At 35.2% G+C, this 19576-nt stretch overlaps 2 protein-coding genes across 4 annotated transcripts in view; one reads left to right on the plus strand and one right to left on the minus strand.

Moving 5' to 3' along the window:
- Positions 1 to 1069: 1069 nt before the first annotated feature.
- On the plus strand, positions 1070 to 2809 carry LOC116701765 (relaxin-3 receptor 1). Its single transcript, XM_032535709.1, has one exon. The coding sequence runs from the start codon at positions 1190 to 1192 to the stop codon at positions 2402 to 2404; it is 1215 nt and encodes a 404-aa protein (XP_032391600.1). The 5' UTR covers positions 1070 to 1189; the 3' UTR covers positions 2405 to 2809.
- A 6805-nt stretch (positions 2810 to 9614) lies between these two features.
- The window catches only part of syngap1a (synaptic Ras GTPase activating protein 1a), a 42729-nt gene continuing 32767 nt past the window's right edge, over positions 9615 to 19576 (minus strand). For 2 of the 3 annotated variants that reach the window (XM_032535575.1, XM_032535577.1), the window contains 3 exons: positions 18731 to 18942; positions 16018 to 16090; positions 9615 to 14237 (listed from right to left, as the gene is read on the minus strand). In XM_032535575.1, coding sequence (XP_032391466.1) covers positions 14202 to 14237; positions 16018 to 16090; positions 18731 to 18942 — 321 coding nt within the window. In that variant the 3' untranslated portion in view covers positions 9615 to 14201. The remainder of the gene's footprint in view (positions 14238 to 16017; positions 16091 to 18730; positions 18943 to 19576) is intronic. The other variant, XM_032535576.1, reaches the window with a different exon arrangement.

Genomic DNA, 19576 nt, shown 5'->3' on the forward strand with positions numbered 1-19576 from the left:
TTCCACCCTTGAGATAATCTCATGTTGTGCAGCAGACCTGGTGGCTACAAGAAAGCTGTTGCTGCCTGAATATTTACCTCCTTTATGATATTCAGGTAAGATTTTTTTTCCCCATATGGCTATGATCCTATAAGAATTAGACTGCTAAAGTTGATTTTACCTTGAACAGGCAAGAATATTAAATTTACTGTTATGTCTGACAGTAGTTATTCCTAAGAAATACTAGCAAATCACAGGGTGCTAGATCTCTTTGTTACTTTAAACTAAAATTAAAAGAGTTTAGATTTGGTTGTTTGTTACACTGTTTATCACAATTCAAAAATATATAGAAATATACCCCTGAGCTAATGTATGTGGCACATTTTGTTTCAAAATGTATTGTTGCCTTTGAAGTTTACAGCCTCAGATCTGATGGTTTTCAAGTGACTTGTACACATTTTTGATAATGAAAACATACTGACATAAATAAATAAGAGAAATTAGGGCAATTTTTTGGTGTTCCAATCATCTTCTTTGCCTTTTGCTTATAAATAAGTTTTGGGTTAATACAGTTACAGTAAAATATCAAAATATTGGTAATTTGTTGACTTAGACATTTATTTTGAAATACTTTGACTCAAGACGTGAGAAGAAATGAAATTTTTTTTTATCTGATAACGGTAAAGAAGTTCCTCAGTGAGTGCACTTGTATCTTGCTATTTATCCTCTCAATTACCCAGATTTGATCCAAATGTTAATGTGTGACAAATAAAACATGTAATATTGTTTCTACAAACAATATCAATACATTGAATGTTTAGTCATACACATGATTATGGTTGGCAATATAGATTATGTTGATGCTGATTAAATAATATTGCATGATAACAATAGACTGGAGGAGTCTTGGCGGGTTTTTCCACTTCAAAGGGTGAAATTAGTTTAATCACTTATTTATACTCATGTTTTGCTCAGATAAATTCTTTGAGATCGCAATTAGATTATCTAACTCTGTGGGTAACACATAAGTGTAATTTGTTTATCTGACAAGGCTAATGTACTTATTTACTCATAAACTGCAGCACCTATTATGTAATAATCATTTCCTCTTTCCTTGCAGGGATAGACCACTGTCAGCTAATAAACAGACAAACAGAAAATATATATAAAATAACAGCTGGACCCTCAGGATTACCTCCAGGGTTGCAAAATGTCAAACACTGACTTCAACATACTTGAGCTGTTCAACAGCATCATCAGTGGTTGCAGTGTAGGCCCATCCTGTAATAACTCCCATTTGATTTTCCACAACACAAGCCCTGACAATGGGCTGGAAATTCTTGATGATGATGGATCCCCCTGGCTAAGAATAGTCATCTCTGTAGTGTATTTTGTTGTAGCTACAGCAGGAGTGTTGGGGAATCTGCTAGTGATGTTCCTGCTGTATTCTACTCACACCATCACCACAGGCACCATCAACTTCTTTGTGTTCAACTTAGCTCTGGCTCACTTGCTGTTCTCCCTGGTCTTGCCGTTTTGGGCCATAGACATTGCACTGGACTACAGCTGGCCCTTTGGCTTGGCCACATGCAAGGCTGTGTCCTTACTCACTGGGCTCAATGTCTTTGCTAGCTGTTTTTTCCTGACAGCTATGAGTTTGACCCGGTACCTTTATGTGGCTACAGCTCTCAAACCCAGCACCTCCCTGTGCAGTAGATCTTGCACTTATCCGGTGACCACAGCTTTCATCTGGGCCGGAGCACTCGTTGCTGCGACTCCCAGAGCTGTGTTTGCAGACCTGAGACATGTGGGCAGTGGCAACGACACAGCATGCTTGCTCCGTTTCCCAGATGGTACAGCCTGGCTTGGAATGAACCAGCTCCTGCGTGTGGTACTGGGATTTCTGCTGCCCTACACTATTATCATCCTCTCCTACCTGCTTCTGCTGCGCTTCCTCTGTCGGCATAAACTGAAGGGCGGCCACTCTCAGCGAAAGGCTGATATTTCAAAGTCTGTGGCAGTGGTGGTGCTATCATTCTGCGTCTGCTGGTTTCCCTACAATATCCTCACACTTTGGGGTGTCCTGATCCAACTTGACATCGTTGATATCAGCCCCTCATTCTACTTGGCTCAAACATACTTTTTCCCTCTGGCCAACTGCTTGGCTTTCACCAGTAGCTGCTTCAACCCGGTCATCTACTGTCTGGTGAGAAAAGAATACCGTGTGGCTCTGCGTAACATGCTCTTCAAATTGAGCCTGGCTATCATGTCAAAGATACCCTATGGCATTAATTCTGAGGAGGGGTCGGGACAAATTGGGCAGCTGGCCATTCCACTTAATGAAATGTACAGCGAGACATTTCAAACTGACACACGGAACTATTTACCTCTGTCAACACTTCCAACAGTGGTGTCCCCACTCTAAAGCCACGGCACAATGATGAAACTATTTACACTACTTTAGTTTCAAGTAACAAAGATGGTGTGTTTTTATTTTAGATTGTGTGCTTTAGGAGGATCTGTCTTTTCTTGTAAGGATGTAAAGTGTATATATATTTCAGATCTGTTTTCTCTTTCGCTTATGTGGTTCTTGTGTTTTACAATTTTAGCTGTCTGAATTGACTTGAGTCTTGTTCTTGTTGTGAAGACGTAATGAAAGTTTCAACTTTGAAAGAATCCTTCACTAATTCACTACAAATGTGTTGTCCAATAAGTCTATCCTATTCATTTTCTTAATCTTCTTCATATTGTATTATTGAAAAACATCATGTACAAATGTCTACTACTGCAGTTTGGAACAACTAAAATGGCTTTACTCTATGTCTGGATTGTGCTTGTTTGTTTGAATAGAAATTAAATAAAATTGTTTCCAACCTGCACTTTTATACTAATTGTCTTTTTGTCTCACCCAGACCCAAGTTTGCTCCTTATAATGTAAAGCTTTCATGCATGATGTATATTTATTTCAGGCTTTTCTGGCTTTCTTTGACTGCATTTGTTTTTTGTTTAGTTTATTTGCCTTGTGATAGTTTGCCCCCCAAATTGTTGGCCACTGTCTTGATTATGGTTGGACAGGTTATTCAAATGTTATCATATATCAGGACAAACTTCCAGGGATGTTTCATTCTGCCTCAAAGGTTTCAAAACTGTTTTGCTAAAGTTTTTGTCATGGCCAAATAAGACAATATCAAACATTTAACCATACCAGACTGTTAGATTGAAGACTTTTCATCTAAAAACTTGTAACTGCTATATATTGCTGCAGCTTTAGGAATTTCTACATTAAATAAACAGTCTGAAATGTTTCAAAATTAAAACTGAAAAATACTGTTATCTCCTGCTTCTTCAGCCTTCTGGGACCCAGTACACCACAAGATGTTTTTAAAGCTTTTAAAACTGAAAAAGGCTTGAAATTATCCCACTCATTAATTGCAGAGTACAGTTAGATACAGTAAAATAAAAAAAGCGTATATAAAACTAGAATAATATTATAGATAAATACAATATATTTAATAGAAGAGACAAAAGTTACAAGGGAAAGTAACATTGTGGTTAAAGTGACAGTTGTGGAATTCACATGCATCAGTTTGGTTTGAAATGTGCTGGGAACAGATACGTTTGGAAGTGCATTTTCAGAACTGCTGGATACAATGACACATACATTATTTTTTTTCGCGCAGGTCATGTTTTGAAAGACGCTGTCCTGTAGCTTACTAATGCAAATTAATACAAATGTATACAAAAATGTGATGATGTCCGACACGTTTTATGAAGAAGAAATCCTTAAGTTTTCCAAAAGCATCATTCAGATGACCCACTATGTTCTGCTTTATGTAGCCTATCCATGTAGACATTGTGACATGATGTGACATCAGACTCAGAAAGAGGAGCTATGAAAGGAAAGAAGCATATAGCCAGTGCAGCAGCAGAACGGCTGTGTCTGTGCCTGCCCTGTGGGGATAGGGCCACACCCCGGTGACTGTCTGGGCTGAGTCTGACTGTGTGTTTGCTTTATTTCCTCGGAAGGAATGACTTTACATAGGTAGGCGCTTTTAATGACATTTTGAACATGTTAAGAGGGAAAAAACATGTTTAAAACGTGCCCTGTTCAAGCCTGTTGGGGGCTAACTCTAGCAGGAGGATAACACGGTGTAGGCAGCACCGATTTGTTTTTGTTTTTCTCTCTACTGACAGCACTCCAAATTTACAAACAGAGCTACGTGTTAGAATCTACCAGAATTCTCCTTTAAACAGTGTACACTAGACTGAAATAAGATATGATTGAGTAATGGTACTTGTCTGTATTAATATGGAAATGTAACTGAAAGCTACTCCAATGTAAATGGCTGATGCAGACATACACAACTACTGTCAAATTAAACAAATACACCAGTAATATACCTAGCTTTTATTTTAAATGCAAAGATGCTAATGGAACATTTATGCACTGTCTGGGAGTGTGTCAAATTAAAACATTCTAGATGGAGGTGATTAATAAACCATGTTCATCTTGTCTTTGAACATTCCACTTGACACTAAGATGATATTGTTGCACCTGAATCAAACAAATCTAAATTTGAAACTTTATATACTGCAGACAAAAAGGACTATAACTCTCATCTGAACTATGACTTATTGACTTGATGAGATATATACTATATATACCTTGTTGTGACCATACAAATCCCAACATGTAAATAGGGACATATCTTATTGGGAACAGTAGGCTAGTTGGTGCCGGTTACCTCAACAACACCAGAAACACAGAGAGCCAGGAGTGCCACTATACCACTTTGGTGGCACAGTAGTTAGCATTGCTCCAATTAGGACCAGCAAGAAGGCACTGCACACTCTGACCCTTGTTTTGATATACAAACCAGGCTGTGGAGTTTGCATTTTCTTCCAGACTTTCTTTGACATACAACGCAATTACTTTTTCATGACTTTTTTTTTTTACATACTACAACATGAATTTTGAATGGCTTTTTCACTATACATACTATACTATGACAATTTTCGACATACTATACTGACGTTTCATCACTTTTTTCAACACACCATACTGCGACTTTTTCCTCCCTTTTTTTCCGAATGCTATACTGTGAATTTTTATCACTATTTTCCACATAGTATACAATGACTTTTTATCACTTTTTGTAATATGCTATACTATGGCTATCTAATATTTTTTACCCACCTACTATGAATTTTTATCACTTTTTTCAACATACTACACTTTTTTGTTTTTTCCGAGATGCTATACTATGACTTTTGCCTCACTTATTTTGACAAACTTAACTATAACTTTTCACATAATTATCACTTTTGTGGACATACTGTACTATGGGTTTTTTTAATCCTTTTTTTTTGACATGTTGTACTATGACTTTTTCGTCACTTTTTGAGCATACTATACTATGACTTTTTTATTACTTTTTTCAATATGCAATGCTATGACTTTTTATCAGTTTTTTTGACATACTATACTAAAGCTTTTTTCAACATGCTATACTATGACTTTTTCATCCCTTTTTTAAACATGCTATTCTATGGCTTTATATCAAATTTTTTGACATACCACTGTATTATCACTGTAAAAAAATACTATGACTTCATACATTTTTTTTCAACATACTATACTATGACTATTTATCACTTTTTCGACCTGCTATAAAATGGCTTTTTTTAGATATGCTATACCATGACTTTTTCCTCACTTTTTAAGACACGCTATACTATGACTTTATAGGAATTTTTTGTAACATGTACCATTGCTTTTTTTCGACATACTATAATATGACATTTTATCACTTTTTACAGCATATTATACTATCACTTTATTATCACTTTTTTTAACATTACTTTTTGGAGAAGTGTCATCACCTTGCAATAGCTCACTTGCCTTCAGACCCAAAGGTTGTGGGTTCAATCCCAAAGAGTAACAAGGTCATCATTTTAAACACAATCAACCAATTTGCTTTGGACACCTTGCCTGAGTGTTTAAGATGTTTCTGAGCATCAACATACATCTGTCTAAAATGATGAGCTCATTAGTTTGTGTTCTAGATGAACATACAACTGTGTACTCTGGCATTATGTTGTGGGGATCAGAGAGACAGGTTTCTTAGAAGAGCTGTACCTCAACAGCGTTGATTCTGATTTTCAGAGCAAGAGGTTCAGAGTTTCAATCCCTTACATACCACACTTCAACTTAATTAGTAGGCTTGTTCCTTGGACATAATGAACATTGATGAGCAGGAATTCTTGGCACTTCTGCTGACAGAATGCTCATGTATTTGCCATTTCTATCCTCTTCTCCATTCAGCACTTTTCCCCTTTCCTCCTTAAGATGCTCGGCCCCGACCATCGCTGCATGGTTTGGTGGCCCGGTGACACAGTAGTAAGCGCTGCTCCAATTAGGACCAGCAAGTAGGCACTGCACTCTGACCCTTGGTCGATCCACAATCCAGGCTGTGGAGCTTTTTTCCAGAATTTCTTTGACGTACTACACAATTGCTTTTTCTTGACTTTTTATTTTTGACATAAAGTACATACATATAAACAGATACTAAACTTACTTTTTTATCACTTTTTTGACATACTATACTATGGCTTTGTTAACACTTTTTTTTCAACCATCTATACTAGGAGTTTTTCATCACTTTTTTCAACATACGATTTTAAGGCTTTTTAATTACTTTTTTAATCACTTTAATACAAATTGTTCATCATTTTTTTTACATACTATACTATGACTTTTTTCAATTTTTTGACATGCTATACTATGGTTTTTATTACTATTTCAACATGCTATACTATGACTTTTTAGGGACGTGTCATCACTTTGCAATAGCTCACTGAGATCAGTGCTTACCTTCAGACCCAAAGGCATGCTATACTAAGGCTTTTTTTTTATCACATTTTTAATATACTATACTATGTTTTTTTCAACATTCTGTACTATGACTTTTTCATCACTTTTTTGACATTCTATATCATGACTTTTTCGTCCCTGTTTTCAACATTTTGTATCACTTTTTTCAATATGCTATAATATGATTTGTACATCGATTTTTTCGACAGGCTATATTTTGACTTTTTACTTAGTATAGCATCTCGAAAAAAAAAGTCATAGTATAGCAGCTATACTATGACTTTTTTTTCCGACATACTATACTATGACCTTTTTTTTCGACATACTATACTATGACTATTTTATCGACATGCTATACTATGACTTTTTTTACCGACATACTATACTGTGACTTTTTTTTCAACATGCTATACTATGACTATTTTTTTGACATGCTATACTATGACTTTTTGGACATACTATATTATGACTTTTTTTTTGACATGCTGTACTATGATTTTTTCGACATACTATATCATGACTTTTTTTTTGACATGCTATACTCTGATTTTTTGGACATACTATATTAGGACTTTTTTTTCAACATGCTATACTATGACTTTTTGGACATACTATATTAGGATTTTTTTTTTGACATGCTATACTATGACTTTTTGGACATACTATTTTATGACTTTTTTTTGACATACTATACTATGACTTTTTTTTCGACATACTATACTATGACTTTTTATCACTTTTTCGACATGCTATAACTATGACATACTATACTATGACTTTTTTTTTTCAACATACTATACTACGACTTTTTTTCGACATGCTATACTATGACTTTTTTGTTGATATGTTATACTATGACTTTTTTTTAAATGCTATACTATGATTTTTTTTAATGCTATACTATGACTTTTTTTTCGACATGCTATACTATGACTTTTTTGAAATACTCTACTATGACTTTTTTTTCGACATGCTATACTGTGACTTTTTTTTCCGACATGCTATACTATGACTTTTTTTTTTTACATGTTATACTATGACTTTATATCACTTTTTTCGACATATTATACTATCGCTTTTTTCGACATGCTACACTATGACTTTTTCATCACTTTTTTAGACATGCTTTACTATAACTTTTTCATCACCATTTACAACATACTATACTATGACTTTATATCACTTTTTTCGACATGCTATACTATGACTTTTTCCTCACTTTTTTTCACGTACTTTACTAGGACTTTTTATTCACTTTTTTCCACATAGTATACATGACTTTACATCACATTTTTTTATATACTATGCTATGACTTTTTTCAACATACCATGCTAAGCCTTTTCATCACTTTTTTCAACATACTATGACTTTTTCATAATTTCTTTCGACATACTATGACTTTTTCATCACTAGGGCTTTTTTGACATACTATGACTTTTTCATCACTAGGGCTTTTTCGACATACTATCCATTGACTTTTTATCACTATTTTCAAAACACTATACTATGACTTTTTCAACTCTTTTCTTTAATGTACTATAATATATATTTTTCATCATTTTTTTTGACATACTAAACCATGACTTTTTAATGGATTTTTCAGAAATATTTTACTCTGACTTTATCATTTTTTTCGACATACTATACTAGGACTTTTCACAACTTCATGACTTTATCTTGACTTTATACTATGAGTTTTTATGACATTTTACACATACTATACTCTGACATTTACATGATAAAAACTGTATTTAAACTATACAATTTACAGGTAAAGTGGATGCTTAGTGTTACAGTGTTAAATATAAAAAAGTACAACCACAAGAGTTAAAATAAAAATATAAAAAAGCTGTAAAGCTGGTGTGCTAACTGTAATTGTAAATTCCAAAAATGTATTGCACTTTATTAGAGTTACAGATAAAATAATTGGGAGTCCAGTTTTAGTTGGTGTTAGATTCAGAGTCACCCTTGGCAGGAATCCTCTCCTGTGCTGCTTGGTGGAACATCTTTGGGGTATGAGTCTTTGGCTGATGATACTCCTCTTATCATCCCTTCTTGTAGTAGTTAGTATAGTATAGTATAGTATAGTATGCCATATAAAGTCATAGTATAGTGTGTCATCAAATGTCATATGTCATAAAAAAATGTCAGTGTATAGGGGCAACCTCTAGCTCACCCAGTAAGAGTGTGTGCCCCATGGAGGCTGAGGCCTTTGCAGTGGCCCGGGTTCAAATCTGACCTGCAGCCCTTTGCTGCGTGTCATCTCTCTCCCACCTTTCCTGTCTATCCACTGTCAATAATAATAAAGGGGAAAAGCCCTCAAAAAAATAAATAAAAGAAATGTCATTGTATAGTATGCCATATGAGTCATAGTATAATATGTCATAAAAAGTCCTAGTAAATAGTGTGTTATAACAAATCCTAGTAAATAGTGTGTCATAAAAAATTATAGTAAATATTGTCTTATAAAAATGTCAAAATTATGAAAAAAACATGTCATTTAAAAGTCATAGTATTGTATGACATAAACGAGGTTATAGTACCGTATGTACTTTCTCAAAGTGAATTAAGGCCCTCAATCACATTTCCAGCAACCCCCCCGGAGGAACTGGTCGGGTTCTAGTAGGTAGTACAGTATATAGTTACCTAAGCTAAAAAATAAATATATACAGTGTGTGTGTATATAATTATATTATATAGATATAATATATATTATTATAAATACTATATATATATATATAATATATATATATACTTCAGTTAGGGATTTATTACTTTATTTAAATCACTCAGAAAAATCACCTGAAAAATGAATACATTCTCTTTGTTCAAAACAAACAAAACAAAACAAATCATATCAATCAAGTACACTTACACTAATAATAATAATAATTACAAGCGCAATCATACCTACAATATTTACCATTGTAAATAAAACTACCAACATTTAACAACCACCATACAACATCAGGGGACTGGAGGATATGGCTTATCCATGGGGCATGGCTTTTTTCAAAAGAAATGTCAAGTAAATTAAGGTATTACATCCAGTAGGCCCGATTCAAGTCAGAAATCCCATAATAATCCCAACTAAATATGTGTGACACAGTAGATCAATTGTGCAGAATAGCTGCCAAGAAAAATACTTTTTTTCATTCCATAATGATATACATCCATTTTAGTAACATAAATATGTTGAAAGGTGTTAAATACCCTCATTCAAAATATACAAGATATCTCTTTTCATTCATAAAGTCCTGCTTGAGCTGCAGCAAAGCAGCAGTTATTTTCCCCTGGGTCCACAAAGGTTCATACATCCTCTAAAATCTCATGAGTCTGTAAACATAAAGCACTTCTTCCAACAGTAATACTTTGAAGCATTTGTAAAAATTTTCATTTGGGCCAAGAAACTTTTTATCTAACAAATAAGGTGTAAATTAAACTATTTATAGGGGTGAGATGTGGGCCGAGTAGTTGTGTTAGCACAAACTTCTCATTTCATGTTCTTTTTCAATTGTATTTAGTTTTAATGGTCAAACATTGTGTCTCAATATTTTTGTGCATTTGGCATTGAAGATATCAAAAGTTCTTGGTAGCAATATTTCTGTTTCTTTTAACACCTGTAACAGAGTCTGATGAATACCTAGAACATGGTCAATCGCATCATGTAATTAAAAGGAGATCTGGATGAATATAATGGTAATGGCACTTTAATACAATAGTAAACAGGACAAAGTTTAGAAATGGCCCTGTGATGGCAAAAGTTATATATAGGAAATCCTAAAATAGCAATGACAGAGCAACCAGGATAGAAATTTAAACGGAGGTTTTCTAGCCACATGGAATAAAGTATCCTCTCAGGTAGTAGTAGTAAGAAGATTTCAGAGGTAGCACACTGTACCACTGCAGTTAACACAAAGAAAGTTAGAGTACATGGGCATATCATAGATTTGTATGTCTTTATAAACAGATGTCAGATTATGGATTGCAGCTTCTCATTAAATAAAAACAGAAGTACAGTATACCATTTTCAAAATACTGTATTGCAATGCAGGCGTAATAAATAAACCTATATATTTCAAAAGTACTTAAAAATGCAATCCAGTGTTGTTGAAAGCACCACTGCTATTTTGGTAACACAAACGTATGTGAAATACTTTAAGAATATATCTTATTATTCCACAGGACAGAAATGTGCTATGTTTGGAAATTATTTAGCTTTCATCCCATTAACACATTGCTCTCACGTAGCACTGTAGTTTCTGGATTGCAGCATTAAGAGTTAATAATATAAGAATCAATTGTTACCACAATTTCAACATGCCTAAAGGCCTACCCTTAAATTTTAATACATATAAGAATAGATATACATTAAGCTATTTTATACATTTCTGGTAACATAAACATATAACTATCATTTTATATCTATCTTTGAAGAAAATGTATTTTTAAAGGCATGAGGTTAAGATAAATTATATCAATCATGAAATTTGCAATATAAATGTTTCTGACTAACATACAGAGTTAACAAACACGCTGCGTATTAATTCATCACCTGACTACAAAAAAAAGACGTTTAATGTACAAAGTTTACAAGTTTTTTGTATTGGCATTGTTATTTTGGGCCTTGTGGCACAGACTGTAAGGCAGTCAAATCCTATGCACATATACTGCATATCCCTGCTTGGAAACTCTTTATTGGTCTGTTGTTTTCATTGTTGCTCCTTTTTTTGTTTTCTGGTCTTTTCTCTCAGTACTTTCATGTTGTATAATGCAAAAGGCTGAATGCCACCCTCTTCTGAAAAAACAGAAGAGTCAGCAGGTTGAATAAAAAAAAGTTGCCTTCCAATAAGAAAGCCATGTCAAATGTTTTTTTTGTACATTAGAAGAATATCTGACAACTAATCAACTTACTCTTTCTCACATTTAAAAAGCACATGCAGAACTTTTGCACACCTATGCTTCAGAAACATTAAACAACAGATGAGTAATTCACTACTTGCTATTATATGATTTGTTTCCAGTTGCACATAATGTTTATAATCATAGTTATTAAAAAATGTATTCATACAGCACTTTTCAAATCAATGATACAAACTGCTGTACAACAAAACATTAAAAGGGAATTCATGATTTATTTTTTCTTTTTAAATGTCCAGGTCGATTCATTACTTTTGAAGCTTGGTTGGTTTAGATTGGCTTTAAACTAAACTGTCTCTCAAACATTCCTTAGGAACTGTAAACTAAAGATGAGCTGGAGCCCTGATGTTGCTTCTAGAGGATCTAATCATCCTTCAGATATTTTTGATCACCTTTCTTAAAGACCATGTTAAATAGATTTTTATATATATAAAAATCTATTTAACATTGTCTTTAAGGAGATATATATATATATATATATATATATATATATATATATATATATATTACATTATATTATAAATATATTATATATATATATATATATATATATCTATATATATATATATATGGGGGGGGGGGGGGGGCTCTGCTAGACTACTTACTTTTTGGTATCTGTACTTTTCTCTTTTTGTTTTCACTACAGATAGTACCCCCTCCATGTAGGCGGGATTCTCTGCTGATCGCCCCAGTGCCACCAATGAAACTGCGTAACATCCTCTTTAACACGACCTTGCTTCTGGACTGCCTTTTTTTTTTTTTTTTCTGGGTCAAGTGGAAAAAATGCTGTTGCTATTGACAGTAGATTGGCAATTTAAAAATCAGGGGTTTGTGCAGGATGTCCTGTGTCTCGCTAGTGACGGTTCTCTCTGACCATAGTGGTCTGCAGCACCAAAAAAATAGTACCAGATACTATCCACTACCTTTGCAAATGGAAAACCCAAATAGAGGGTGTGGAGCCATACCATGCAGTGGAAAAATGGCATTAGAGGTTTGTACTGTAAGAGACAGATTATAAAAATGATCAAAATCAAAGCAGCTGAGATTCGCCGAGATATCCAGGCTCTTAGATACCATTAACACCTGGAATTAACATGTGATCTGTAGCAGTAGCTAGTGAGTCTTACGTGCAAAAAGTAAATTAATAACACTCGTTCATGACATGTCTTAGCGTACCAGGTGCAAATGCCAAGGCCCATGGATGTGATGCCATTATCCAGACAATGTATCCTGATAGAGATCACACGGTTATACCAGGTGTAAATAGAACCTTATGCTCGACCCTACATTTCTCATAATCAACCAATAGCATCTTTTTATCCCTCCCTGGTTAATGCCCATGTCTGTCAAATTCCCGCCCCCCCCCCCCATGTTTGTGACGCAGACTCTGTGTTATAAATTTACCATAGTACAAGTACTGTACTGCATAAAATCGGTAGAGTTCCCCTTTAAATTCAATGTTTGCTTACATAAGATTTTTCTTTCATGTCAGGTCTTTTTAAAAGTACTTTGTATCACCGTTTTGAAATGTCATACAGTATATTCTTTATTATGATTAATATTATTATTACAAAGTGAACAAAACACATTATGATGTCAGATTACTTATGTGAAGTATTTAAAGTAGTTTTAAGAAATACTTCTTCTATACACTGAAAGTCAATAGACTGTTGTGGCTTTACACTGAGTGCCAAAGGAAAATCAACTGACGAGAAGGTTAAGATTGTATTTAAAGCAGTTAGTTGATTGTAAGATTTGTTTGGCATTTATTCAGATGGGATGGCTGTACTATAAAGGATGCAAAAATCATAATGATAACCAACTTTTGTAAGTAAAAATTCCTTTGCAAAGAGAATATGTTACTAAATGATTCATTCAGAATCAAATAGTAATATGGGTCTTTGCTTGGGCTTTGCATCCGAGGATCATAGATGGTCACTGATTAACAACACGCTTGTTGCTTGTCAAAGGCGTCACCATGAGGGGATATTGTGCTTGTAAAAGCCTTTTCTACATTTTGTCTGCAGCCGCTTAAGTGAGAAGCGATTGTGCTGCTTGTTGTGGGGGAAACTCATGAATCCATCGTCATGCCCAGTGTTTAAACACGTCTTCTCACTTCTTCCTATTAAATAAAGAAACTCATTAGGTTCAGTATTGCCATTGTTGTGGCATTGGCTTACATTTCAGTCAGAATGTGCAGACGATTCACTGCACACATTGGTCCTCACGCTAAACTGATTGTCAAGTTCTGGTACAGGCAAAGTTTAAATATGTGCAAAGTTTCTTTTAAGAAAGTTGTGAGATAAAGCCTCCAGTGGTCCTGCTGGATCCACTGCACAGCTTCTCTTCATGGGTTTTGTAGTATCTGAATCAGTCTTCTTACACGCGAGTGACCATCATGAACTCTGGTCACTTTGGAATTGACAGTCAGGATCCGGGGTGGCCATAGCCCTGGTTGAAAGACTGAAGGGAGAGAAAACAGATGAAATGACATTTGGTCTCCATTTCCAGCTTCATAAGGGTGCAAATGTAAAGGAAAAATAGGCTTATTTTCTCTTAAAAATACTACTCTAATGTCTGTAACGGTAAACATGTAGCATACCTTAGCATAACAACTGGACACAAGGGAAAACAGGTTAGCCTCACTCTGTCCAAAAGCAACACAATCTGCCAACCAACCATTTTACAAGGTGCTATGTGCTGAAGTATTTCTTGGCCGGGAGCAACCAGCTGGGACTCCAGGCAGTTACTTCTCCTGGCCAAGAAGTAGTCCAGCAAATAACCCCTGTAAAACAGAAAATAGAAATTTATACACTTTAGTTATTTTACTTAACCTTTACACCCACGTTTGGACAGAGCCAGAGTAGCTGCTTCTCTGTTTCCATTGTTTGTGCTAAGCTACCCAGCTGCTGGTTCCAGGGGATTTAAAGGGGACATACTTGATATTCAGAAAGAAATTGGTCTAGAATTTCCTTCACAAGGCTCTTACAGACGGTTCCCCAACTTGCCAAATACCAACATTTATTCATGGCCCTCTGCATTTGATACCGATGCAAAAGGCACTGACATGCACTCACATGCTTTAACATGCACTTGCAGATCAACCGGCTATCAAAAAAAGAAACAGAGAAGCTCAGATCACAGCACAAACAGAGGGGGTGTGACTCCATTATCTGCTCAGGAAACCATTACTCCACTACTTCTCTACATAGATTCGTTTGCAACTATATTCATGTTCTGTATAACAAGTACAGACCCTTCAACGTACAAACACGTATCGATCTTCACATCTAACTCACGGCTAAAAAAGAAAATTAGACGTATTTCCCAAAATTCTGAACTATTCCTTAGAATCTTAATTCTAATTTTTCTGTCTATGGGAAAGAATTGTTCACACTCACATACAGTGATTAACACAACTCTCCCAAAAACAAAAACGGAAACATTTAATATCATGAGTGTTGTTTTTTATAGCTATGAAGTTTGAGCCAAAAAGGACGGCTTGCAAAATAATCCTTAACTACACTCTAAACTGGGCTGTTGAGTGTATACGTCTATTCTAATTACACACTCATTTGTTTAAGTAATCTGTTGTAAAAACAATTACAATCTCTCAGCAGATGCAGTGGAGAAACACTTCTATATATGGTCTGTTTTCAGGAGGCAATTTAATCTATTTGCTCTTGATATTGAGCGCTGAAAGAAGGTGACAGTGAATTTCAATAACAGCAAATGTTTCTCCTAAGTTATTTCCTCTTCACCTGCGTCACAATCCAGCCCACATGGTGCATTCACAACGCTGAGCCCTGCAGAATTACTGTGATGCAGCTGATGAGTCACACAGTCAAGGTTTTCTAATGATGGATGCATTCTGTGATACAATAATCATCTTTTTGTAAATAATATTCAGTTTCAGTGTTGAAGACTTGCTATTCTTTTACAAAACTAGATTAACCTCTGTACATAAAATTAAAATCAATTCAGCGCTTTATTTTTAGGAACAGCACTGTGTAGTCGCTCTCCTCTCAAGCGCATGGAGTAAAATGGTGAAATGTTCATTCAGATGTGACATAAACCTATTTTTGAAAGATGGGATAGGTGAAGAATATGACAGATGCAAACTTTTCCCCTGCATTGGCTTTGGCAAATGTGCTGATTGTGATATAAGAATGATGCAAGCTATTTTAGGACATGACTGGTTTAGCAAATAGGGATGATAAAAGATGTAGACACAGGCACAAACCTGGTCTGTGAGGATTCGAGGCTTAATATCAGGTATGGCACCCCCTCTCAGCTCATCTTCCACAGCCATGAGTCTGACAACAGGGAAATAGAAACAAACATACCGGTTGACAAAAATAGAATCAGGAAGCCGGTGTTCTTCAAATTTACTGTAGGATTATGTGGCCATATGATGATATTAAGGTCTTAACACATATCTAGGTGCCATCAGCTATCCTCAGAGCTTCCTGAGACTAAATCTAAAATGCCTTCAGAACAATTCAGGCAGTTTAAATTCAGCTGTTCAGATATAAAATAAAATTTTGGCAGGATAGTTTAGTGTGCACCCATCTGCTGTATCTGTATTCAGAGGAAATGTTTACTTTAAAGGTACTATGTGAAGTAATTTACATGTATTTATTGTTTTTGTCTTGCCAATATGTGAACAGATTGTAACGTAACTTAAAAACCTATAGTTGCCTGAAAAATCCAAATGATGTGACGTTTATGCACCCTCCTAAGTGCTTAGTCTCTCTTTAGCTTCCCTACATTGCCAACAGTGTGCTACACCAGCTAACATTAGCTCAGAAAAGGAGCCCAGTGGGAGACATTGGTAGCTCACGGGTTACAGTGTGTACCATTAAGGCTGAATCCTTACTGCAGCGGCCTGGATTCAAGTCTGTCCTTTGCTGCATGTCTCCACCTCTCTCTCCTCTACCTTTCATCTCTCTCACTATTAAATAAAGCAAAAATGCCTAAAAAGAAAGGAAATGGAGTCCGCTAACATTAACAAACATACCACAACAGTGCCCAAAACAAAGTCCATGTAAGCACAAAAAAATGGGTAAAGCCCATCTGGCCAAACAGGATGTAACCGTCGTCACAGGGAAAAACTACGGATAACATCAGCAGGGCATTCAATCGATCACTCGCGCCTATGAAGTGTAAACGTGAGTAACAGGATGCTGACTGCAGTTCACCTAACGACCACCGGTTTCATTAATAACAAGGATTTTCTGAAAATTACACAAACTACCTTTAACTCAAGGAGGCTTTCTACTAAATGAGATGAGATGTAACTCCAACTATGCAAAACTTTGGCTTTTGGAAAAATTAGTTAATTGTGGTACACTAGGCATTTCATTGGATAGAAATCCCACTTTGTTCCGTGAAACATTTCCTTCAAGTATACCTTGCATCTGTTTTTTGAAAAAAATAAAATGAAGTGTTTCATATTAAAAGTATGAGCCTAATGGGTATGATTTTTGGGATTAGTTGTGATATTTAAATGAGCTACATTTAAATGAATAGTTCCACATTTTAGGAAATATACTTATTTGCCTTCTCTGAGATTTGGATGAGAAGGTCGATCCCACTCTTATGTCTGTCCATCAAAGGTACCCTTTGGAGTTTTGGACTGCTACTGGGACTATGGAGAAATGTGTTGATGAGTAGGTCCATTTCGTGTTGTACAGGGTTAGGGTTTTAGAAAAATCTGCAAAAAAAATGTGAATTAATGTGTGTTTCCATCTACCACTGTGCGAATATTAGGAGTTGGGTTCATTAAGACGACTTTTGAAAGAGCGCCAGTCAAAACTCAAACGGAAATGGAAAACAATGTAAGAAAACATGATGTAAATATGGCATTTATGCTTTTTTATGTATTATTTTAAGATACTTTCTCATCATTGCTCCACACAGATCTGATGTTTTGGTCTGCCGCCATTTTTTATCTTTTCAGTCGACGCTTGAGTTAAATGCTTCATGTATGTCATTGATTTATGGGCCAAGTCATTTTCCATTAGACTTTGTTGCACTTTGCTTTGATTGATAAACCAACTTGTCTGCCGCAGCCAAGTGGTAAACTGTATTTTTTGTGATATTTCATTTTTTCCATTTGTTCTGCATTTCCACTCAGGTTTTTTTATGCACAAATTGAATAAGTGCATATGAACGGACATACTGATGCACAGAAATGCGTGGACTTAGATAACACAATACAAATTGTTAAGTCAATATAAACTCCACAGGGTACTTTATGTCTGGAGATGATGATAAGCTTACCTTAACAAAAAAACTACCAGCACCTCTAAAGCTCACAAATGAACATGTTGTACCTCATTTCTTTAATCCAAATAAAAACAGAATTGTAAAAACTATTTGTAGCTTTAAGGTTAAGGAGTCAGCTTTTCTGATTGTGTCCAAATTAAAAACAGTTTGCTCTAGCTTCCGGTTTTATACTAAGCTATGCTAATTGCCTCCTGTCTCCAGCACAGATATGAGAGTGGTATCTTTTCATTTAACTCCCAGCAAGAAAGCAAAATTGGGTATTTCGCAAAATGTTGAACTATATCTTTAAAAATGGACAGATATCACATCATGCAAGTTGCATTACTAATATAGTTTGTTAATCATATGTTTTGATGGCCTTAAAGTTTAGGAAAGACTGGCGCTTAATACTTCTTCCTTCACAAAGCCCAGATGTGTTTGTCTGAATACACATACAGCAGACCAAAAACATTTCTTTAAATGAGCAATTTATAAAACCTCACCCCTTTTAACCACCTTTACTTGTATACAACTATTCTATTCAAATTGTATAACTTACTACACATTAACTTGTTTTCTGATTATAATTTATTAACTTTGTAGAAATATATGTCTGACTTAATTGTTTGGCATTGAGAAAGCCAAGCAGTAACTGGCAGCTCTACTTCAACTTGTATACCAATCACCTGTTGATGATGCCTTTAATTTGTGAGTCCTTTTCAACTTGCTGCTGCTTTAGACGGCGCTCACTGTCTTCCAGGCGGTTCTGATACTGCATTAGGATCTTGCTTGTCTGCTGTTCCTGCGACACAAGTCTCTGCTCATATTCTTCAAGCTTGCGATGAGACATCTTCAGCCGTTCCTTCAAGGAATATATCTCTTCTTCGTACTCTTTTACCTGAAATAAAAATACAGTCACTTCACCATTGTCTTCACCAGTGATGGAGTATAACTAAGTACAAATTTGACGTCCATGTACATTACTTGAGTCTTTTTTTCATGCCACTTTCTACTTCTACTCTACTATATAATAATCTGACAGCTTTAGTTACTAGTCACTTTACAAATTAAGATTTTTGCACTTAAAACACATGTAGTTTATAAAATACATGTTTTATTATAAATTAAACTACTTAACAATATAATGGCCTACAAGTACAATTGAAATTATTAAAAGCACAAGTGTTTTTTACAGTGTGGTATTGGTCCCTGGTATTCAGCAATATTCTTGAATGACGAGGGATTTTATCAATATTAGCCGCTTTCCGACCAGGTAGTTACAGGAACGTAGTTATCGGAATAGTACACTACCGGTTTTGCCGTTTGAATTTGCACTGGCCAAGTAGGCATAGGAACTGGTAGGAGGGGTAAGGGAGTGACGCAAGCACAGCAACGATCTTTATAGCGTTAAAATCAGAAAACAAATACATCAAAAAAATGTATGAACTAAATGTAATGTATATAGCCTATGTCATAATTTAACCAAGTCTCCCGAAGAGAAACGGGAAACGGGTATATTTGTGTGTGCGTGT

This window comes from Etheostoma spectabile, chromosome 14 (genome assembly GCF_008692095.1).
Source record: "Etheostoma spectabile isolate EspeVRDwgs_2016 chromosome 14, UIUC_Espe_1.0, whole genome shotgun sequence".
NCBI lineage: Eukaryota > Metazoa > Chordata > Actinopteri > Perciformes > Percidae > Etheostoma > Etheostoma spectabile.